Source organism: Nicotiana tabacum, chromosome 10, assembly GCF_000715075.1.
Source record: "Nicotiana tabacum cultivar K326 chromosome 10, ASM71507v2, whole genome shotgun sequence".
In the NCBI taxonomy this organism is placed as follows: domain Eukaryota; kingdom Viridiplantae; phylum Streptophyta; class Magnoliopsida; order Solanales; family Solanaceae; genus Nicotiana; species Nicotiana tabacum.
This window is the reverse complement of record NC_134089.1, coordinates 156,483,857-156,508,417: the sequence shown is the minus strand read 5'-3', so window position 1 is coordinate 156,508,417 and position 24,561 is coordinate 156,483,857. Positions and strand designations below refer to the sequence as shown.

The following is a 24,561-nucleotide window of genomic DNA, read 5'->3' as shown; positions in this document are numbered from 1 at the left end:
GCTAGGCACCATATTGTTGTTTTCGTCATGATGGTATGACTCAACATCAACGTTTAAGTGTGCAGACTGAAAGTTTGACAAAAAAAATTTAAGATGTCCTGAAATTGAAACCTTAAAGAGCAAGCGTAAAATAGAGTGTGTTATGAAAATTTGTATCAAACCACCACTATTATCCTTAGCTCTACGGTAGGCGCCAAACTGTTTACCCTTAAAAATGGATAACAATTGAATTTATACGCGATTTTAAAGATATGTGGATTAATTGAATATAAGTGATCAATAACGTTAAATAAGTGAATTAAAGATAAAATAAATAACCAAACTAGTTGTGATGTTGACTCCGGGCTCGAGCCTAAGCTTAACAGTTGTTCTGCCCTCGATTCGAAGCCAAATTATATGTGAAGAGCTATGAGAAAAATAAGAACTTTTGAATAACTTAGAAGCAAAGAAAGCAAGTTTATATTGCCTTGATATGCGTTTTACCGTGCTCTTATTAAATAAAATTTACCTCTTTTATATATAGTAGGAGAATTTCATCTCTAGTACAATTCTAAGAAAAGTAAAAATCTTCTTTTTCGTTAATCAATGTTCTGTTGCCGATACGGGCCGAGATCCACGCCATGATATTCAGTTGGGCGCGGATATCACGGTCCTTCGTTAGTCGTGTACAACAGTTTGGTAATCCTTTTCAAGGTCTTGGAGCTCGAACAGGATTCGGGAGGTATTGTCTCGATGGCTCCGGTGGTAAGCACTTCGTTCGAACCTTAGTACAAGAGGTTCCTAGCTTCGATTCCGATTCAATGTAATCATGTCCTTGCTTCGTTTGCCCCACCGAAAAATTGGGGTGCTCAGTGGCCCCAATTTTATCCGAAAGCAAAGTAGGAAATGAATGATGTGAGTTGAAGCTAATTTCATAGATTATCACGAGTACTACTACTAGTGGTCCATTAGACCATTTAATTAAATGTACCTAATCTGATCATACTATTAGGCCAACAAGGTAATTCTCACGTGTAAACGTACCTTTGAAAACATTATTACTCAACTTGTTTTTGAGAAATATTTAACGAGCGATCAAGGTTGATTTATTGATCAATAAAGTGAATGCAAACTTTGAAAATTTGAATTTAAATTCCAACAATGACAAACATTAAGTAATTTATTTTCGTCTGACTAAACTTTGATAAACATAATTACTCAGTATCTGTACCGGTGAGAATTAACAAATAGCCCCAAGAAATCATATGTAATAGTTGAAATACGCACAAGTTAATTTTAAAAAAAATAATGAGATAGGATTTTTAATTTATTTTTTGACTTTTGCCAAGTTGAGATTTTTTATTTTTATTCTTAAATTGTTTCTTTCCGGAGCTTTGTCGGATAAAGAATTATAGCTGACTAGCTGAGGAATCTGAAGTAGAAGAAATAAAGAGGAGAACCACAACTAAATATGGTCAATCTTTAAAGATAAAGTCGCTCGATATATTCATTAATGGCCGGAGAGAATCTGGAGAAAATTTCCTCGCAAATAAGAAAGGGTCATATCGTTTAGCAACAGATAAATCCGAACTGTTGGTTACTTCATCACCATATCGAGGCCGGGCCGATCGAAGGGTCGAGATCAATTCTGGTCCCACCTCGCTAGCTGTGTAAGTACGAGGATGCCCCCCCTGACTACCCTTCCAGTTAACGTGTGTTAAAGTTGTTGGAACACAACCTTGCGGGTCTACCATGTTCAGCAGCGTAGAGAAATAATGCTCTTCAGGATAACACGTGGAAGCTTCTAAGCAAGGTAGCTTGAATTTTGACCATAACTTCCTGTCACGCACTATTATCCGCGCGTGCTTACGTTTTATAACAAAGAATTGGGACCCAATTCGAAAATCTTCAAACTTCACTTCCGGTAGCATCGCGTGTTCCCCACGCGCCGCCCATCTGTCGTATGCCCAGCTCTCATTCCCCAGTATCTCAATAAAGCTCTTTTTAGAGTTTATCAAAACTCTGTAAGTGAAACTAAAAGAGTGAAGCGGAATACAAGATGGGGAAAGAAGGGCAAACATGTAATTCAACTTGTCATGGAGGAGTGCCCGGGCGAGTAAACGGCGCCCCGCCGCAGTCAGAGTTGGAGAGTGGCGGCGAGTGGGTTTTGAAGGGATGACTTGGCCAGCAAACACGCCTTGAAACGGCGGCGTATAGTTGAAACGTGGGTCGGCGTGTATATATATGTTGTAAAGGTTTTTAGGCGTATTATTAAAGAAAAGCTCCCATAGAGGCGCAAATGGAAGTGGTGTGGTTGTGAGAAACATGAATGCTAGTTTCTTTGGTGCTGTAACTGGTTGTGGTATTGAGTCGACTTTGGCAGCTTCTTGAAATAGTAAGTTATCATCAACTTCCTCGTGCAAATGTACTACTGAAGATAATTCTGTACTAGGATGTTCTTTGCTGTGTTTTTGTTGGATACTATGATTTGTTGGTGGGGGGAATGTGGATATAGGGTTAGAACGTATGTCACTACTAGTACTATTTAAGGCATGAGGTGGTGTAATATTATTAAGAGGGGTAGTGATAGTAAAGATAATAGCAAGTGGTAAGCAAAGTAAAAGAGCACAGAGTAGAGAGATTGGAGAAGGAGAAAACATGATGTTAAATGAGGTAAAAGGTAGGTGGTGGGTGGTGGAGGGTGGAGGGGGGATGGAATGAAGATGGTGATTTGTTAGGGTTGAGCTAATTAATTACAAGTCCCAATACTACTGTTAGAACTTGAAAAAAATACTAGCTAGAGTGGAAAGTATAATTTGTTTATGTTTTATTATGTAAAAATTTCGCATGTAATATATCTAGGTTTTTGTTTTTGTTTGAATTTTGAGCTGCCATCACTCTTTATATAGAGTGGATAAATCTAAAATAAAGTGTAGTGTGAATAGGAAAGTTGTGCATCATCTTTCTCGTTGGTTAAGTTTGGATTATTATCTACGTGGTGAACATGCATATAAAGGTGGGACCATGTTTTGGTGGCACTAAGAATGTGTCCCACATGAAATATCCAACAAGAAATGCTTCGGACTCGAGTTACTCGTGCAATGCAAAAGTGATGAGTTATTTAATTTTGACACTCCGTAGCTGCCTCTCCAGATAATAGTTAGAAATATATATAGTACATATTTTGTATATTATATACACAAGTTATATAAATTTTTATATATGTTTTAATTATCGAATGTAAATAATTCCGACACGGACTAAAAGCAAATAAAGCCCTATAATATTCACCTTAATTTGTTAAAAAAAGAAAAATACTCTAATTGAGATAGAATAATAGTAATTTGGAAACTGTAGTGATTAAGCCAGGAACTTGTTTGACCAAAAAGCGTCAAGCTTTTTGCTAAATTAATTAATGTTGAGATAAAGGGTAAATCTTAACCAAATATAACTAACTCTAGATCAAAGTATGTTAAACACGAGAATCGAATATGATCGAGCTTATAACTCTTTCCAAAATTATTAAAAGACATCAAATATAAACGATAAGCTTACATCTTTGACGTATTGTTCTGTAATGTAAAAGCAAAGAAGGAAAAGAAGGAATGTCATTGATAGCTAGGAGATCTATCTTTATTGATTCAGCGATGACGATTACAAAGATCTACAACCAAGATCTAAACTTTCGCGTTATTTTTTTATTTTTATTTTATAAAACTAACTTTTCATTTCATCAAAAAACTGTCATTACAAAATTAGGTTAATGCCGACCATCAACCTCCTAATCACTATTACAAATAGCAAGCTAATTACACTATCAATCAAATAATAACTATTCTAAGGGTACTTGTTCAATCTTTGCAAAGTTTGTTGCCATTTGATTTTTGATCTCCCTTGTATGTGCATGTGTAGAGAAATCTCTTTACATATCTCATCCACTATATATCTGCCTTTGTTAAATCTAAGGGAATTCCTTTCACGCCAAATACAGTATACTACCATCGCAAAAGCTGCAGTTGTAATGTCAGCCATGCCATTTTTCCTTTTTGCGATATTACTGATCCACTCTATTTCATCTTGCCAGCATCCAATCTTCCTTGTAATTTCCAGCCACCTTAGTATTTTGTCCCAAACTATCTTGTGTTTGAACAGTTAAAAAAGATGGTTAAATATTTTCACACTTCTAGCACAGAAAATACAATCTTGTGGTACTTGGATTTCAAACTTGAGTAGTCTGTCTACCGTGGCTAACCTTTGATGAATTGCCAGCCATAAGTGAAATTTGAACCTTGGGTGAACCTGTGTATGCAGGCGTATGCTCTTCCAGCTAACCTTGGGGAATTGAGGTAGCATCTGAATGTATGCTTTTTGAATTTGGAATCTGCCTTACTTCACCATGTCTGCCAATGTTATATTAAAATTGGCATGCATTGAGTTCACCTGTACCAAGTCTCTTTTTGCTTTTATTATCTTCCTGACCAACCAAGTTGCTGCCTTAGGTGTGTCCATTGTATCAATGTCCTTGTATTTTATGTAGTAACTATGAGTCCATTTGATCCATAAGTCATCTTTCTTCATCGCCAATGGCCATAATTGCTTTAGAATTGATGCTTTGTTCCATAACCTCATATTGATAATGTTTAATCCATCTGCTGCTTTAGGCTGACAGATCTTATCCTAAGCTATTAGTGCTTTCCTGGAAATGACATTTGATCACATCCAAAGGAAAGTTATGTATATGGTCTTAAACATTTTCATGATCTTATTAGGCAGTAGGAATATTTGAGCCCAGTAAGTTTGTATGCCAAATAGTATAGACTTAATGAGTTGCACCCTTCCAGAGTAAGATAGCATCCTAGTTGACTAGAAATTTACCCTTTTTAGTAATCTTTTCCACCAGTGGCAGGCATTGGTGGATGTTCAGCTTCTTTGCAGATAAAGGAACTCACAGGTACTTAAAAGGAATAGATCCCTCTGTGTATCCTGTGAGATTGAGCAATAGATCTTTGATATGATGTTGAACACCAACAATATACATAGAACTCTTATCTATATTTGCTTGAAGGCCAGATGCAGTAAAAAATATGTTAAAGGTTTCCTGCAATTTGGTTATTGAGGTTATATCTGCCCTGCAAAACATTAATAGGTCATCAGCAAAACAAATATGAGTCACCCCTAGTTTTTTTTGCATCTTGGATGGTATTTGAACTCCTTTGAGATTGATAGTTGGCTCATCTCCCTTTGTAAATATTCCATTGCAATGACAAATAGACAAAGAGACATAAGATCCCTTTGTCTATTCCCTCTCTTAGCCTGGAAAGGTTTGGTAAAGCCACCATTGAGTACCAAAGAGTATAATACTGTTGACACACATTCCTTATCCAATGGATGAATTTCTATGGAAAACTAAGGTCAGTAAGCATGCACCTAAGAAATTGCCAATCCAATGAGTCATAAGCCTTTTTAATGTCAACCTTAAGCACACATCTAAGAGATAAACCTCTCTTATTATAGCCTTTGAATAGCTCGTGGCTAAATAGAATGTTGTCAATGATATTCCTTCCTTCAATGAAAGTAGATTGAGACTTCCCAATAATCACCTGTATTACATTTTTTATTCTTCTAGTCAAGATCTTGGCAACAATCTTATACAGTGTAGTCCAGCAAACAATAGGCCTATAATCCTTCACTTTTGTTGGAGCTGGGACGTTAGGAATCAATGTAATGGTTGTACAATTCCATGTTGGCATCATTCTACCTGTGTGAAAGAAGTATGATATAGCCTCACAAATGTTCTGCTTCCCTATCTCCCATTTCTTGGTAAAAAACTCTATAGGATAACCTTCAACTCTAGGGGCTTTATCCTTAGTCATATCCTTGACAACTTCATCAATCTCATCATAAATTAATTCCCTTATTAGTTCATGTTGATATTGTATTGTAAGACAGTTCTCTGCTTTAATAATTTTGGTGTTTTGACATGGCATTAACCCATTGGCATTCCCCATTAGCTGAGTGAAGAAGCTGATAAACTCTTTTTTCATAGCTTTTGGATCAGTGATCTTCATTCCCATGTCATTATATACAGTTGTAATGATATTCTTACTTGCCCTAGTTTTCATCTGTGCAAAGAAGTACTTAGAATTAGAATCACCATAATCAATTCATGTTGCTCAAGATTTCTGCCTCAATATCCTTTCTTCTATAGTACTCCATTTCTCCAACTCATTTATAATCTGTTTCTCCTGCTCTATCAACATCTGATTGAAAGGATCCAGGACCATATTAGCTTAAATACATTCCAGCCTCTGCCTGATTTGAGTCAGTCTTTGCTCATAACTTGCCATCTCATTGTTCCGTCCTTTAGCCTCATCTTTTAGTCTTTGCAGCTTCAGCCATATAGTAGTCATAGGATCCTGCTCATCTTGTTGTTGCTATACTTTTTCCACCATAGGCCTAAAATCCTTATGCTCCATTGTTACCATGTATAATTTGAAAGTCTTGGGATGGATAGTTTTCTTTTCCATAATTGACAATGATTGGAGAGTGATCAGAAACTCCAGGTTCTAGAAAATCAGCTTCCAGATGCCCATAACTTTTAGTCCAGCTGAAATTACTAAAAGCCCAATCAATTTTACTGTATACTCTATCATTTGCTTTTTGCTTGTTACACCATGTATAGAAACACCCCTTTGTTCTTAATGGGGTTAGCTGCATATTGTCAATACATTGCTTGAAATCCTGTACCTCGCTCCTTGTCACTAGTTGTCCTAACCTATCATCTGTGGTTTAAGACATTGTTGAAATCTCCGCTGATGAGCCAAGGTATTTGAATTTGACCCACTGATATCTGCAAGTCATTCCATAGACTTACCCTTTTCTGTACCTTGTTCCTAGCATATACTACTGTCAACATAATCAGAGAATTGGTTACTGGATCTTCCACTGAGCATTGAATGAATTGCTCATGAATCTGGATTACCTTAAATATCAAGTTTGTCCTCCATAACAACCATATCCTTCCATTTGTAGCCTTAGTGTAATTACAACAATATCCGCAATCTTTAGCTACCTTATTCACTATATTTTTTGCCTTCCTTTCCTTTACTCTAGTTTCTAGACACTCAAGAATGTCTACTTTATTCTTTTGCAAAAAGAGTCTTAACTCTACTGCTTATAGGGTTTATTCAGTCCCCTTATATTTCAAGTGCAAATGATCATGGTGGTTTTGGATAGGTTCAATAGCAGCCCCATCTCCTTGTGCAGAGCTCTGCCCACACTCTCCCAATATTTTGAACCTATTAGTAGTGTTGGCCTCATCAGAGTGAGTCCGCTATAATGCAGCTAGACTGTGCTGACCCCTGCCCTCTTCATTTCTATTTATCACCTGCACCCTTTGAGTAGAGACATTCTCATATACTGCCTTCTGTTTGCCCTTGTCTGCCTCATTTTGTAGGTTTTCTTCATCTGCCCCCTCTACTACATCTCTCTGCTCTTGTTATTCCTTTGGTTTTTATTCCTGTACTACTTTCTTCCTTCTGCCCCTATTTCTTCTTTTAGGAGCCTTGAATTCAGCCTCTTCATGATTCTGGTGATTAGTCCTCCAACATTCAAAATTGTCATGGCCAAAGTGAACACATTCACTACAAAATTTTGGCCTCCATTCATAGAGTATTTCCTGCTTCCTAGTGCCAGAAGAGGTAACAAACTCTATACTCTCCAATAATGGCTTAGTGATATCAACCTTCACCAAAACTCTGGCATGGAAAATTTTGTTCAAATCAATTGTGAATCTTCAGTATACATAGGCAGTGCTATAGCACTAGCCATTTTGCTCAGTGCATCAGCAGTCCAATATCCAACAGGTAAGCTAGGGAAATGAATCCACAATGGGATTGTTGTAATACACTTAGGGTCAAAGTGAAAATCAATTTTCCAATTCTGCAAAATGAAAGGTTTGTTGTGATACGAGTATGGACCTGCTTGCATAACTAAATCCCTCTCCTCAGTTGTTGAAAATCTAAACACATAATAACCATCGTTGTGATACAGTATTTGAGATTTTGAGACAAAATCCCAAACAGAGTCAATATAAGTCTCCATAGATTTCTCATACGGAGCATCACTAAGGACATATCCAATTAAGGCAGTAGCCCAATGGTCATTCAACTCTCTTACATTTTCCTCAACAATTTGAATAACTATCTTACCATCTCGATGACTTGGTGGAACATATTCCAGTTGCATTCCTATCTGAGAGTTGCGATTATGCTGTTTGAGCTCCTTTGCATGTTGTTCCTACTCCTTTCCAGTTGTTGTTGTTGCTGCATGTTGTTCTAGATCTGGAGATGGTTGTACAAAATATCCAGCTTCAGAGAATTGTAACCTTCGCGGACTTGTTGGCAATTGGTCCTTACACTTTTGAATTTCCTTCTCCTTCACTAAGTCAGTATTGTTCCATTGCTTATCACTGTTATATTCATTCTCAGTAATTAGCTCACTTTCCTCTCGAATTGGTTGGAATCGAGTGGGAAGGAAGCTACCAAACGTTAATGGAGTGAATGTTTGCATCCCTGAAGTCGCTGGAGTTACAGGTAGACATGTGATTTTGACCCTCCCCAAGATTTTTCATATTTTAGTATGTAAATATTTAATTTAGGCCTAATATCTCTATTTCAACTAATTTTGACTCTTTTACTTTATTTCGTCACAAAAAATAAAAATTACAAAAATATTTTAGTTTATGTATCTTTCATAAATTTAAATAAAAAAATACAAAAATAGAACCTTATTTTTTATCTTTATATAATCTTGAAAATACAAAAATAGTCACAATTTTAAATTGTAATTGTGTTCTTGTTCTCAAAAGAAAGAAAAGGTTTCAAAAATATATTTTTAACGGGTCTACTCTATCCTTTTCAAGTTAAGGATTTTAATAAATAAATTTTGAGTAGTTAGTATTAGTTAATCTTTCTATATTAGTCAAGTAGGAGTATTATTTACTTTGTCTATTTATTACTTTCAAGAAGAAACAAAAAAAAATGGAGCTTGTTAAAGATTCTCCTTCATCAAATTTTTGCAACAAACTCATGTGGTCACTCAATCCAAATTGAAGATGCATGTTACAATATCACCTGGACATTCACATTTTTGTTGGGGAAAAGTATATTTTTTGTCTTGTATCAATATACATTGAAATTTTAGTTACATGACATTTCTATTCTTATTTCTTGCACACTACAGATACGTCCCTTTCCAAGGCAACAGAATTATTCCCTACAGCTCACACCCCTATCTCACTTTCATTTTCCCTCTCTCTCATCTCTTTTAAAAAGACAACACACTCACACACAGAAAAAAAAGCAGAGCACAAGAAAACAGGAAAAAATAGATCTGGAAAAGGATAGAAAACGAGCAAAAACAAAGAAAAGGGGCAGCAACATTAGATCTCTTTTTCCTTTCTTCTTTACTTGGTTTCACTCTTACTGTGTTAACACCATGAAAAACACAGTCATAAAACCTATTAAAGCTAGTTCTTCTCCTCCAAAAATCCATTGAGAAACCTCCATTAAAATGCTTAAAAACACCCCTAAACTTCAGCTTTGAATCACCCCAAAACCACCTTTTACATAACTGAAACGTCACCTTTGTAACATCATTTTTTCAGCTGTAAAAACCAGCTTTGAAGCACTGCTTTCTTAACCATTTTCAGCCATCGAAGTAGCCAAAAAACGACCCCAAAAGCTGCAAAAATGCAGCAGCTCTGACCCTACTGAGACGAGGCTCTTCTCGAGGCCGCTAGTGAGGCTTTCCGGTTAAGTCGAGATCGCCTGCGAGTTGTTTATTCCGGTTCACGGTCCATGTTTCAGATTTTGTTCAATGCTCTTGGTCAACCATGGCTTGTGCACATATGCATACTTGAAATTCCTTCTTAAATTGGAAGACGAGTCGTTTTGCTTGAGGTTATATTCCAACTTTGTTCATTTTTATTTCAGATCTTATTTCTTATTGGTGTGCAAATAATATTTGTCTAGTTTAATTTACTCCATGCTAAATGAGAATTTATCATTTTCTGGTATTATAAAGATTAGCTCATGGCCATTTTAATTTATTTATAACTTTTACTATTATACTTGTTTGGTATTATACATTGTTTGAGTTGTTTTGTTTAAACTGGAATTATAGAAATTAGTCTAAGCATATTTGAAATGTTAAGGAAATATGGCTCATATGGGAGTAGCCTATCTGATGCTACCGATGTAAATAAGAATAGGATTTTCTGTAGTAGATCACATTCATGCCATAGCAGAAAAGTTTTCATTGTATAGATGGATCCAAAGAAGATGTTGTTGTTTGTTTTTCTCCTTTTGGGCTCACTCGGCTAGTGAACAGAAATATACTGAGGGAAATGTCAAGTGTCAACTTGTTCATTCTAGTTTACATGTAAACTTGACTGTAAATGATGACAGCTGCTATAACATTCAAGTTTGGGATGTTATAGTTGACGAAGTTATAGGTTGTAGTTTTCATGGTTTTTTGTATATGGTCACAAAGGACGGTATTGCTGTAGTTCTGCCTCGTCTTTCACTTCCCTCTAATTTCTATCCTGTCGAAGCAATTGGATACTAACAGTCTTGTTATAGTGCTGGCTCAAAGTATGGGATGCATAAGCTTCATGAATTTGAAAGCACAAAAGACCTTTTTCCCATGGAAAGTGGAGCTCTTGGATAAGGCTCTCTTGTACGATGGGCCTGAAGTGGCATGATCGTGATACGTAAATCTTCAAATCCGGGTGCGCATTTCATGTGACCCAACTTTAATTTCCAACAAGGTTAAATAGAACGTGTCGTGAACCACGGGTGCATTTCATGTAGCGTGGCTTACGATGTGTTTTAAATAACCTTGAATTTTTCCAAAATATTAAAAGCGGCTAAAAAGTTAAAAAAAAAATACACAATAGGTTTAAAACGTGTAAAAATCAAATAATTAGGCCAATTGTAACAGGTGAGCGACCGTGCTAGAACCACAGAATCCGGGAATGCCTAACACCTTCTCTCGGCTTAACAGAATTCTTTAGCTGGATTTCTGGTTCGCGGACTATAATACAGAGTCAATCTTTTCCTCGATTTGGGATTTGAACTGGTGACTTGGAACACCATAAAATTATCCCAAGTGGCGACTCTGATTTTTAATAAAAATAAGTCATGTTTCGATTGTCACTTAAATTGGAAAAACTCCCTTATATACTCTCTTCCGGGGGTGTAGGAAAAAGGAGGTGTGACAGTAACGGTCGCTGTTACTGGTTGTTTACGCCTTCTAGCCATTGACGGTGCAAGTTAGCCTACCTTGGCTTAACGTGTGCCGAGAGCATTTCCTCCCATGAAGGATTTTTCCAAGAAAGAATTCATGCAATGTGACGGGCTTTTGGAACTTCGGCGATAAGGCACTCCTATTCTTCTCCTATTCTTGTGTCCCTGTCTCTTGAGGGAGAAAGAGAGGCCCCTTCTCTTGCCTTCTTGCCTCCTATATATATATATATATATATATATATATATATATATATATATATATATATATTATAAATATTCCCCTTTGTCCAACGGTCTTTACCCAGAACAACCTATCTCTTGACTGTACTTTATATCGCTCCCTTTAAGTATTACGACATATATTTCGCTGTACAAGCTTTCTAATAGCTCGATCTCGGCATTGGCCGGGTACTCGTCGTTATTACACCTTGTAGATACGATCATGGCTTAGTCGACCCCTTAACATTCCTTTTAGCGCTAATCCACATATGGTCAGATTTTGACCCATATAGAACCATGATTAACTACCAAATGAGATTTAATAGGATAAGTGTTATTTAGTCACAAAGGCAATAAGGGAAATTAAATATCCTAGCTAGGTTTTAATCACATAGAATCCAAACTTTTCATCTAGATAATTAATTAATTAATAAACTTGCATTCACTTTAAACCTTGAAATTGGTTCATAGTTATGACATCACTTATTTGAAGAGTTTGGCTTATCGAAGTTAACCAAAAATTTGGTAAGTATCTATATCGTTAGCTCTATGTGTAATCAATTTCAAATTTTATAATCAGATTATATTTGTAGCGATTTAATCATTTAAAGTGTTTGAAATTTGAAAGCAAAGTAGATGTGAGTTGAAGCTAATTTCATGGCCTGCTACTAGTGGTCCATTAGAACATTTAATTAAATGTACCTAATCTGATCATATTATTAGGCCAACGAGACTTTTTTCTCCGTAAGCCAGCAATTACGAGTATTACATTAATTAAACGGAACTGATTAATTTTATTAATTTCTAATGTTAAACCAAATAGGTCCAAATTGGAGCCGAGCACAACAACCTTGCATATTTTCGCATGGCACAGACCAGGAACTCGGTAGGTACTTAAATGAAAATAAAATCTAAAAAAGTTCATAAATTTCAAATATTTACTAAGAGATCAGGAAATAAAATAATATTTTTTCAAAGTCGAAGTGATCAAGAAACGTTTGTAGACAATTAAATTTTTTATTAAATTTAAATCCATACAAAATTTGGATTTTACCATGATTGGATATATACTAGACCAAACAAATATTATGGGCTAGTATGATTAAGTCAATTATTTAAATCTAATTTAATTGAATTAAATAAAAGTCCAATAAAATTGGGCTAGTCCATTCTTCCATCAAAAGGATCGGCCCATAGGCCTCCAGCCCAATGACACACTAGGGTTTTCTTGAAAGCTACTCTACCCACACCTATATAAAGGGGGTCACAGGGTAAGAAAAGAAGGAACAATCAAGTAAGCAGAGGAAATGCTAAAGAAGCTCTGGAAAACAACATCAAGGTCAAATCCCAAAGGCGAACTGAAATCATAGGCGATCGGCTTCAAATCTTCTGCTCATGATAACCAACACTAAATCCCGGTTCGTGACGATCTTCAAAATGTTCACGATGCACCACAAATCTGAAATCTGTCAAGTTCAAGATCAAGCTCTCAAGCTCTTGAACAATCATTTGTGAGGAGAAGAATCTGAGGACTACGTTTTTTTGGATTTGTTTTTAGAGATTGTAACCCTATCACTTGAAATCGAATATAATGTTTGTCGCTATATTTTTTGTCTTGATTATTATTTTCAGGAACGAAATTTAGTTGTTAAAATATTTTTCCTCAATATCAATTCGAAATACGATTTGACGTTTCTTGACAATCAAATAATTCAAAAAGATCCATAAATCTTTTGCTCTAGAGATACACCACTTTGACCCTCGATTAAAGAAACAAAAATGAGAGATTAAGAGAAGTCGTTCCTCATGATCAATACAAAGTGTTGCTCGACTTTCATAGAAATTAAACACATCTCAATTAAGTATGCATCAACCTACGTTATAGAAGAATCAAGGAATCAAACAAAAATGTATGGACTAAACTCCCGCTATATATGGGTCCGGAGAAGGGTCGAATCACAAGGGTCTAATGCACATAACTTTATCCTGCATTTGTGCAAGAGATTGTTATATGGCTCAAACTCGTGATATCCCGATCACATGACAATAACTTTACCAGTTACGCCAAGACTCATTTTCAAACAGAAGTGTAATCATAATTGATTAATAATTTTACTTTTCTTAAAAAAATCAATGAAATAAGATTCATGTTATATACACTGATACTGTAATGATTTTTTTATATTATCACTATAATGAATACTAGGGGTGTACATAGGTCGGGTTGGTTCGGATTTTACAATTACCAAACCAAACCAATTGTGTCGGGTTATTAAATCTAAAAACCAAACCAAACCAATAAAACTCAGATTTTTCACTCTCGTTTTTTTTCGGATTTTCTCGGGTTATTCGGGTTTTTCGGATTTTTTTTCCGGTAAAATATTCGTAGAACAAAACAAATAAATTGTGCTCAAAGTATTTCTTTAGTCCTAGTAAGATACAACTATATAAAGTATTTTTCAAGAAAATAATACAAAATATGAGATATGTCATGGCATTATCCTAAAATATTCAACAATAAAGTCAATAAAATTATGTAATATAAATATTGCTAATTAAAAAATAATAAAAAATAAACATAATCTAAAAGTACTAAGTCATGCTAAAATAAGTAAACTAATAAGGGAGTATTAATTACATGACTAAACGCTAAAGGAAAAATAAAAATAGGTTATTCATTTTTATCTAAATTATTGCGAAACAAAAAATAGATATTCAATACATTCTCGTTCGTAGTATTGAATTGAATATCTTTAATTTGTTAGCATTAGTATTGATTTGATTTTTGTTTGGGTTTTTGCTAGCACTACTTAATTTACTATTGTTAATGGTGCATTTGCATCTATACCCGCTTTTTGTGTCACGTTTTAACTTGTGTCCGCTTTGCAAAAAAAATTGCAAGCGTACCCGTTTTTTCGCATAACTTCAGCATACGGGGCTGAAGTAACAAAGGCAATCGCGCAAAACTTCAACATTCTAGTAGTCGGGCCTGAAGTTCAGCTCTAGAGCTGAAGTTTTTATTTTGTAACTATCGAACTTCAACTCTAGAGCTGAAGTTTTTGTTTGTAACTGACGAAGTTTTTGTTTGTAAGCTTCAGCTCTAGAGCTGAAGTTTTTGTTTTTTAACTATCGAACTTCAGCTTCAGCTCTAGAGCTGAAGTTTTTATTTTTTAACTATCGTACTTCAGCTCTAGAGCTGAAGTTTTTGTTTGTAAGCTTCAGCTCTAGAGCTGAAGTTTTTGTTTTGTAACTGTCGAACTTTAGCTCTAGAGCTGAAGTTTTTGTTTGTAAATGGCGAACTTCAGCTCTAGAGCTGAAGTTTTTTCGGAAAAAATAAGCTTTTTATGTTATCGTCCGCCTTAAATATATGAAACTGGAGTCTAACGGATACTTGAAAGTGTATGAGTGGCAACGTCAGTGGAAAGAGGTGGATGATCTCCTGACAGGTACGAGGTACAGGATAAGGCCTTGGTCTAGAAATAGTAGAGTTTTATATTCTACTGTAAAGTGTCACTGAACCAGAGAAAGGCTTCATAGCATAATCTGCAATCTCCTTCGTCTCTATCCAACTAACACAACTACTGCAAATATCTCGTGTATCATTCTCTAGCTAGAAATGGTGCAACCACAGGGTTAGAACATTGTATATCAACTCGGATCTTCGTTGCTATCTCTTAGTCCTTTTTATTAAGGATTATTTATAACCTCATGCGATCTGTTTGATACCTTACTTTTGCAGAAAAGGGAGAAGGAGAAGTTTGAGAAAGAAGAGGCGGATATAACTTTGAGGAGGAGAAAGGGTGCTGAAGTTGTTTAAAAAGTGGGTACAAGTTAAAAGTTTTTAAAAAAATGGGTATAGGTTAAATGGGGGCAACCAAATAGGGCGCCGCGTGCACTTTTTACAATGTTAATGACTATAAAACTTATTGGAACATTTAAAATTTCTAAGTCCAACCTTGAAATAATACCTCAAAAGATAAAATTATGAAATCTTTTAAGAAATATTTATAAATTAAATCACAGTAATTATATTTATATATTAAATATATCTAAAATTTCTATATATGTAATGTCGGGTTGGTTTGGTTTCGGTTTGACTTTCTTTATTTTTTAGTTAAAACCAAACCAAACCAATTATGGTCGGGTTTTTTTTCCAACACCAAACCATAGTCGAGTTTTTTTTCTCGGTTTGACTCGAATTATCGGGTTGGTGCGGTTTGTCGATTTCCTTTGTACACCCCTAATGAATACTATGCTATAATATGTTACTTATTATTATTTAAGGTTATATAAATATATTTTTCGCATCACAGATTTTAGAAACCCCTAAAAAATTAAGTGAAATCACATGTTGAAATTTCATGAAAGGCCAAAAATACTAGGCAATTTATAACTTGTTTGGTCAAGTTTGTTTTTGGCCAAAAGTATTTTTTTTTCTTTTCAAAAGCACTTTTGCCCTCAATTTAAGGTTTTTGGCCAAACTTCTGAAAAGAAAAAAAGTGCTTTTGAGAAGAAGCAGAAGTATTTTTGGAGAAGCCGAAAAAAGTAGTTTTTCTTCAAAAGCACTTTTTTGAGAAGCACTTTTGAGAAAATATACTTAGAAGCAGTTTTTTAAAGCATGGTCAAATACTAATTGCTACTCAGAAGTGTTTTTCAAACTAATTAGCGACTTTTTAAAAAAAAAACACTTCTTAAGCTGATTTTCAGTAAAATCAATTGAGATGCGTGCAAGCTATCCGACAGCTACTGTCATTACAGCGCGAAACACGTGGTTTTGTCTCCAGTATTTATTTTTTGTGGTCTAATTTTGGTAATTAATTACCCTTGCCTACCAGTCACTATCTGGGTCTACATATATATACACTGAAGCTTCTTGACCATCCCAACTAACTTCCTACTTAAATTTTTTCAATTCAGGGCCAACTGTAGATCAGTGTTTCTGATTTTTCCCGGATCGAGCAGCTGGTAAAGAATTTATCTTTGCATTTCTTCTTTTGATTCAACGATGTTACTGATAATTTTATATGTTTTATGTTCTATTAGTAAAAGAAAGAAAAATAAAATTGATGGGTGTTCTATGTTTTTTCCTCTTTTTTGTTTGTTTATTTGTTTTCAATTGATCGGTGTTTTGTTTTTCGTTCTAATGGAAATTGATGGGTGTTTTATGATATGGGTCAACGTTTTTGTGTGTTATTACACGTAGTGTCTTTGTTTTTTCTTGTTGTTCTTATAGTTGGTTGCTTCCAGTTTACTGTTTCTTAAGCCGAGTGTCTTTTGTAAACAGCCTCTCTACCTTCACAAGCTGGGGTCAGACCCCACTTGTGAGATTACACTAGGTTGTTGTTGTTGTTGTTGTTGTATGTATTCCTGAACTCCAGAAACAGCCTCTCTACTCCTTCGGGTAGGTGTAAGCTACCCTCCCCATACCTCACTAGAGGGATTTTACTGGGTTGTTGTTGTTGTCCTCGAGCTCAGGATTGACTAGATGATTTTAGTTGTTAATTGCAATGTCTGCTTGACTTATGGTGAATTATATATTTTCCCCACGTTAATCATGGGTCTAATAGATCATAAATAAAGATTTTGCTTTCTCATATCAGTAGTAGCTATTCCCATACTATGAATTAAAGACTTCTTATCAATGTTTAATCTTAATCATGTTTATAAAATATAACATCCAGTAATCTTCGACAGTGTTTTCCTGGGTGTATGCATTTTTCTTTTCAGGAACATCTGTTATCTTGGAACTTTAAGTCGTTCTTTGCCTGAGCTACTTTTTTGGAGACGAGTGCAATCTTCTTTAGTTTAGCGTGGAAATGGAAAATCGTGGAAAGAAGGTGTTGCTTACTTCCAATGGTGATGACATTTGCAATAACATTGCTTACCATTTAGCTCAGAGGGGTTGCCAGTATGTACTTTCCCTTTTTTAAAATGCATAGAACTCATCCTTTCTTTCACACACGCGCACGCATAGAGAAGAGAGAACGGTTCAGTTTGTCATGGAATATAGTATAGGCACTCTGATACTCACATTTCATAGGCACAACTGCTTGCACAAACATAAGCTCTACTTAATCCTTTTGTTGGTTCTACCGCTTAGGTTGGTTTTGTTGGGAAATGAGAGCCAATTGAAGAGTGTAGCAGAGAAGATAAAGCATTCTCTAGAGGGTAGCATTGCAGTGGAAGTTGTGGGATTGGACATGACGGAGGATAGAGAAAGTGCTTATGAGGAAGCTGTGGACAAGTCATGGAAGATATTTGGACATTTGGATGCTTTGGTTCACTGCTATTCTTATGAAGGTACAACATGACATTTATTTCAAACAAATATCTTAATTATCTTTATTCTTTAGATACAGAAGGATGTAAAATGACAATGATATTGGTACTTCTCTGTTTTATCCAGCATATGAACTGAAAATAATCACGCGCGAATTGCTAACTAATTTTATCAACTTAATAACACAATAAAGGGTTTGGCAAATCATAGCAGATTAGGATTTGATTAGTGAAGCGATTATATCGATAATAGGTATCTTTATATTGTGAATAGTTTTTCTCCACGTGTGTGAATAGTTGAATGTCAAGTTTCTTCTGTATGTGGGCTTAAATAATATTTGATGTTTGTTCATTCATGTTTTGAGATTATTAAGTTGTTAGAAAGTGAAGATGTGACTTGGTTCTGAACTGTGGAAGTAGCGAAACTATTAAGGATCGACTGGTTTTCAGTATTCTAACTCCATAGCTGCTATCAATATCATGGTGCACATGGGAATTACTTACTACAGGTGTTGTAAATTTCTTGTATAGTTGAACATGTACGAATAGATTGTGATGTAAACTAGCTGACCTCGTATTTTTTTGTGGTTGTGAGTTGTTTGTCATTATATCGAACAAGAAAGATATTTTTTTTGTCCTCGTAATGTGTTAATATGAATTAAGGACTATGTGCTCTTGTGATGACCCAAAGGGTCATCTTGTATTTTAGAATCCGAATCCGGGTTCCGAGGCCTTGAAAACCTCATTTTCTTTCTCCTCGATTTGCGTGCGCAGTCTGGGCGCATTTCCAGAAAGCCTTTTATGTGAAATTTAAGAAAAAAATATTGAATTTGGCCTTTAAAATTGATTAAAGCGGACTTCGGTCAACTTTTTGGTAAACGGACCCGGACTCATGATTTGACTGTCCCGTATGGTCCGTAGTAAAATATGGGACTTGGGCGTATACCCGGAATCGAATTCCGAGGTCCCTAGCCTGAGAAAAGAATTTTTAAAGAAAATTGTTTGCTAGAAAATATGAGGACTTTTGGAAATGAAATGGTGTTGTGATCTTGATGGTATCGGGCCCGTATTTTGGTTCCGGAGCCCTGTATAGGTTTAAAATAATATTTAAGTCGAATCTGTGAAATTTGGTAAGAATCGGAGTTGAGTTGATATAAATCGGACCCTAGGTTGAGAAAATAAAATTTTTGAACTATCCTATGAATTTCATGAGTTTTGGTGGTAAATTTGTTGTTTAAGATGTTATTTTGATGATTTGATCGCACGAGCAAGTCCGTATGATATTTTTAGACTTGTGTGCATGTTTGGTTTGGAGCTCCGAGGGCTCGGGTGAGTTTTGGATAGGCCACGGAGTGATTAGAACTTAGGAAAAACTCAGCTGTGCATCTGGTATTTTGCACAGGCCTCTGATGCGAGATCAGGCTTCGCAATTGCGAAGTCTGCCGGCCTGGGAAATGCGACAATAATGTCGCAAATGCGAAGAAGGCCTGGGAAGGCCAACCTCGCAAATGCGAAACCTTGGCCGGAATTGCGAAGGCCCCAGAGGTCACATTTATGTGTCGCAAATTCGAAGGCAGCAGAAATTGCGAACCCCTGATCGCAATTGCGATAACTGCGCCTTTTAAGTGAGAGTTAGACGAGATTTTCACTTTATTCTTCAAAATTTCAAAAACCTAAACTCCTAAAGACAATTTTTCTAGAGCAAGTTCTTCCCCAAATTATAGGTAAATGAATCTTAACTCTTTTTTTTCAATGTATTTCATCTTTTTACATGATTTCACTTCAAAATCTAGGGTTTTTCATGGGAAATTGGGTGTTCTTGTGTAGAAATTAGGATTTTCAAAATTTGGGGATTTAGACCTCAAATTGAGGTCGGATTTCAAAACCAATTGCATATTTGGGTTCGTGGGTGAATGGGTAGTCGGGTTTTGGTTTGAACTACGAGTTTTGACCAAGCGGGCCCGGGGCCTTTTTTTACTTTTTGGGGAAAACATTGGGAAATCTATATTCATGCATTAGAATTGGTTTATTTAGCATTTATTGATGTTATTAAGTAAATTATGACTACATACAATCGGATTGAAAGTGGGACCGAGAGGTAAAGCGGTAATTGAGGCTTGATTTTGTCCGTGGAATTGAGGTAAGTGTTTGGTCTAACCTTAGCTTGAGGTAACTGCCTTCAGTCCAAGGAGACCAAGGTAGATCTGCTGGCATCCGCAGAGCCTGAAGTCCCCCTTTCCCCGCTTTAGTTTTTTGCTATCTCTTTTCATTTCGAGAACAGTTGTACTTTTCTTTCTAAACCAATGTTTGTAGAAATTCGTAAATGTTCGTGAAATTGTGACACCAGATCATTGGGGTAGACATGTATTGGAGTATTTTGAATTGTTATAACACTTCCGCACTTTATATCTGCTTAGCTTTAGTTACTATTTACCTCTGTTTGGGTTAATTGCTAATGTGTTAAAATCATAGTAGTCGGCTTGCCTAGCTTTCACGAGTAGGCGCCATCACGATCCCGACGGTGGGAAATCCGGGTCGTGACAGCTCTATTATCTTGAAAATTACGGAATACTGTAGAATCTGGATTTGGTTTGTATGTTATATCTAATTCTAGACCTGCAGTTACGAAGTTCTTTTCTTGCAAAGAGTGCCCAGCCATAACAATAGTAAATCTTATTTTACCTACCTTGACTCAGAAATTAGTCTCATTCCAGTTTCATGAGAAGAGAAAATAAGTATTTGAGTGATCCATTGTCTTCTTGTTGTTTTAATCCAATCCTTTTGCCTTTCTGTTTGAGTGACCACCCCCTTCTCACTTTTTATCTCTCCCATATCCCAATGTTAATATACCAAATGTAGACTAAACTTTGTCAATTGAGGGCAGTTTGAGTGATGTGTGTAAAGGGAACTTGTTATGTGTGGCTAGAAAATACAAGTTGTAGTCCTGTATTAAGCAAGGAAAAGCATGCAGGGACTGCTTCACAAAACCTACTTCTGTGTTGGATAAAAGTTAGTTGATGAGAGAGAACTTAGATATAATAGACGGAGTGGGCCCAAAAGCTTGTTAACTGATTCCGTCTCATACATTTGACCCCATAAGCAGGACCAAGCATGTAGCCTCCAGAAGTAGAGCTCCTTGTTTCGTCTTAGTATTATGTTATTAATAGGTTTTGGTGCTTGCTACTCTGTTCATGGCATGTTTGTTTATAGATGTGTTTGGCCTTTGTTTAGAGGTGCGTCATGTTTGACAGTAAGTTTATTAATACTTGTCATGCAATGAAATAGGGAAAATGCAAGATCCACTGCAGCTAGTTGAAGACGAGTTCAAAAAGATTGTCAAGATAAATTTTATGGCTGGATGGTACCTGTTGAAATGTATTGGTAAAAGAATGCGAGATAATAAATCCGGAGGATCCATTGTATTTCTGACCTCGATCATTGGTGCTGAGAGAGGAATATATCAAGGAGCTGCTGCTTATGGTTCATGTGCGGCTGGAATACAGCAGCTGGTTAGGGTAAGTGACTTTTTTTGTTCTCCTATGTGTTTTGGATGCATGATCAGATTGTGTAAGACCATGTTCCATAAAATTAGATGGGACAAGACATTACCCCTCTTCATTAACATTTTCACTTTATAGTTCCTCCTCTTGATCACCCCTCTTTTCCGTCTAATTACTAATTTATTCGGTTAGACATGTGTTGTATCATCTTTTATTGCATCATGCCTTGGAGGTTGTTTGGGATTTCCCAATTGTGGAAGAAATTTCAAATTTCGGACAAATTATGTTGTCTAATATGGTATATTAGTATCTCTGAGTTTACTATCTTTTGCTCGAGCACTAGGAAAACTCACACCATGACATCTCCTCAAATTGAATTATGACCCTCCCTTTTTTGGGGGGTGGTTGGGAAGTTTGATTGCCATGTGGGATTTACTTCAATAACGGATAATATACGGATTTTCAATTTTTATATATCTTTCATTACTGCTTGTCTCAAAGTCGGAAGTAATTAGCAATATTTGGGAGGGGAGAGAAGGAGGTTTTGGTTCCAGTTGTAGGATATTGACTATCGAAGGCTCCAAGGCGATTGAAAATTTGGGAGGATCATCAATTTATCTCTGTAGTCCCTGGATAGAGAGGTCTGTGAATGTTAGAGAAGACTTCAGTTTCCATGGTATCTTTTGAATTGTTCTTCGATATAGCAGTTCTCGTGTTAGTTAGTTCTCTTGTTTTCTTTTCTCCTGAATTGTTTTAACATTAGTCTCAGAATCTTACCGGAAACAGTCATATTAGATTCTACCACTAAACTAGCTTTAACTTCCGGAGCGATGCTGCTTCCATTATATATTAGTTCCACTTTTTGTCTAATTATGCTTATTTTGATGATAATATCTGTCTGCCTGCTCAGCTATCTGCACTAGAGATGGGGAAGCACCAAATTAGGGTGAATGGCATATTGCGTGGCTTGCACCTCGAGGATGAGTATCCTATGTCAGTGGGAAAGGAGAGAGCAGAGAAGTTGACCAAGGAAGTAGCACCTCTAAATCGATGGCTTGATGTTAAAAAGGATCTGGCATCCACTGTCATCTATTTAATCAGTGATGATTCACGATACATGACCGGAACTTCCATCTTTGTCGATGGTGCCCAGTCTCTAGTAAGGCCTCGTATGCGCTCATATATGTGAATTTCAATAGACACTGGCATTATATTTTGTCCAATAGGACATTGTAATGTTGTGTAAAAGCACAAGGATTGGTGCAACACCTTTTAAATGTTTATCTGGTAAGGTTGATTTATATTTTTTCCCCTTCTTGAGCTATATATGCATCTTGATTGGTGTTAAATTCAAGTTAAAAGAGTTACTTTTGGGCAAAAAACAGCTTAAACAAAAACTGAAAAATTGAGCTTATAGGTTCAGCTTTTCGATTTCTCAAAACAAACACGACCTGAAGTTGCTCTCTAGCTAATATATTTGATTTTCCTCCCACTAGTTAGTAAAGTAAAATGGTTTGCTCTCTAGGAATAGTTTTTCTTTGTTTTTTCAATAAAATTACTTCAGCCATGGTTGATGTCGACCGCTAATGACATAACCTGAGTGATAGCCTATTTTATGAGTAAACAGAATGTACAAATCATTATTGGAATGCAAAAAACACAAATATATGAAATCAACATATGTGGCAAATGAAACATGCTACAATCTCTCGGATTTATGATTGAAATCACTAACTCATAAAGGTTATGCAGAAGAAAATTTTCAACTGCGAAAACAAAAGAACAAAATAATATGACTGAAGTTTGCCAATGAGGCTAAAATATAAATACTTAAATAAATTCTAAATCACCCCCTTTAAATCCAAAATATTGTAGAAATATGATACTTTTTGGGATGGTTCTCCGCTGGCCTTATGGGTAAAATTTTAAAGTCAAAAGTTAAAAGTGTACGCATAAGGCAAGCAGGGGAAAATACTTGTTAAACTTAAAGTTCTGTATTCAAGACGGCTATTTGTGTACTTCACCCCTTAAAATCAGCTTGTAAATCGTGCTAATCTATCTATCTATATCTATATTTATATTTATATTTATATCTATATCTATATCTATATTATTATAAAGTATGAATACAATATTAGTTTACCAAAATAACTTTAAAATATTGAGAAATTTAATAACTTTATTTAGGATAAAATTGTAATTAATTATAAAGTCAATAAAACTGCGAGAAAAAAGGGAATACTTTACTAATTTAATGCCAAAACCCTTCTTTGTTGTCGTGTAGGAGAGTAGGAGACTACATACGTATTTCTATAACAACTCTAGAACCAAAGATCACAAATTTATAAGAATTCATTTCTGTCACGATCCAAAATCCACTAGTTGTGATAACACTTAACCCAACCCGCTAGGTAAGCCAACTAATGACTATCCAATTTCAATAATATTAAAAAGATGATTAAACAAAGGAATTATCTGAATCCTATATCTTTTCCAAGGATTGGTAGTACAAATCATGAGCTTCTAAGAATAGAGTTTACAAAGCTGAGATGAACTAAATACACTTTCTGTTTGAAAAATACATAAAGAGAGTTATAAAATCTAAGGCTACCATGAACAAGAGGCAGCTACAACCGGAACGCAGATACATCTTCAAATCCAGCTCCCATCGAACACAGCAACCTCGCCAGCCAACATCTGCACGCAATGTGCAGAAGTGTAGTATCAGTACAACCGACCCCATGTACTGTTAAGTAACAAACCTAACCTTAGATTGAAAGTAGTGACGAGTTGGAACATAGGTTGGGTCCAACACCAATAGCCAACAATAGTTCATAACAATGTAAAATAATTAAATAAAGAAATAGCTCAGAGATAAAATGCTCAGGCTTTTCATAGTTTTTGAAAATAGTTCTGTTTTTCAAGTATATCAGTGAAAACCCAAATCCTTTACCGAAATCGTCAAAAATATGAGCAAGTTTGAAAACTAAAATTTTTCCCAGAAACTGTTCATCAGGTAAATGTTTCATTTTTTAGATAGCATAGGGAAAGTATATCTCAATGCCTACATGTCAAGATTGATACCAATTGAAAGTACAAGAGGGGGAGGGGTGAATTGTAGCCTTTTTAAATTTCTAGTCGACTACTCTTCAGACCTAGTCGACTTATGTGGAGACAGCATGCATAGAACTGTTAGACTTTTTGATTTAAACACGTGTTAATCACAATAAACAGTAAAGGAACAGAATATAATATAAGAGCGATAAAGTAAATGA

The 24,561-nt window shown here is 35.7% G+C and overlaps 2 protein-coding genes across 3 annotated transcripts; one reads left to right on the top strand and one right to left on the bottom strand.

Moving 5' to 3' along the window:
* Nucleotides 1-1,175: 1,175 nt before the first annotated feature.
* On the bottom strand, nucleotides 1,176-2,866 carry LOC107786724 (glycosyltransferase BC10-like). Its single transcript, XM_016608238.2, has one exon. The coding sequence runs from the start codon at nucleotides 2,637-2,639 to the stop codon at nucleotides 1,455-1,457; it is 1,185 nt and encodes a 394-aa protein (XP_016463724.1). The 5' UTR covers nucleotides 2,640-2,866; the 3' UTR covers nucleotides 1,176-1,454.
* A 13,468-nt stretch (nucleotides 2,867-16,334) lies between these two features.
* LOC107786725 (uncharacterized) lies at nucleotides 16,335-22,632 on the top strand. 2 transcript variants are annotated; one of them, XM_016608239.2, is made up of 5 exons: nucleotides 16,335-16,472; nucleotides 17,235-17,415; nucleotides 17,608-17,807; nucleotides 21,072-21,301; nucleotides 22,197-22,632. In XM_016608239.2, the coding sequence occupies exons 2-5, from the start codon at nucleotides 17,324-17,326 to the stop codon at nucleotides 22,473-22,475; spliced, it is 801 nt and encodes a 266-aa protein (XP_016463725.1). In that variant the 5' UTR covers nucleotides 16,335-16,472; nucleotides 17,235-17,323; the 3' UTR covers nucleotides 22,476-22,632. The 2 variants fall into 2 exon arrangements, with proteins under 2 accessions (XP_016463725.1, XP_075079537.1); XM_075223436.1 differs by lacking the exon at nucleotides 16,335-16,472 and having other exon boundaries at nucleotides 17,215-17,415.
* The last annotated feature ends 1,929 nt before the right edge of the window (nucleotides 22,633-24,561 follow it).

What these genes read in the sequence shown, in the direction of transcription:
- LOC107786725 (XM_016608239.2), top strand. Translation starts at nt 17,324, where the DNA reads ATGGAAAATCGTGGAAAGAAGGTGTTGCTTACTTCCAATGGTGATGAC. An exon ending in TTAGCTCAGAGGGGTTGCCA is followed by an intron (nt 17,416 to 17,607) that starts GTATGTACTTTC and finishes TCTACCGCTTAG; the next exon opens with GTTGGTTTTGTTGGGAAATG. An exon ending in TCACTGCTATTCTTATGAAG is followed by an intron (nt 17,808 to 21,071) that starts GTACAACATGAC and finishes GCAATGAAATAG; the next exon opens with GGAAAATGCAAGATCCACTG.
- LOC107786724 (XM_016608238.2), bottom strand. Translation starts at nt 2,639, where the DNA reads ATGTTTTCTCCTTCTCCAATCTCTCTACTCTGTGCTCTTTTACTTTGC.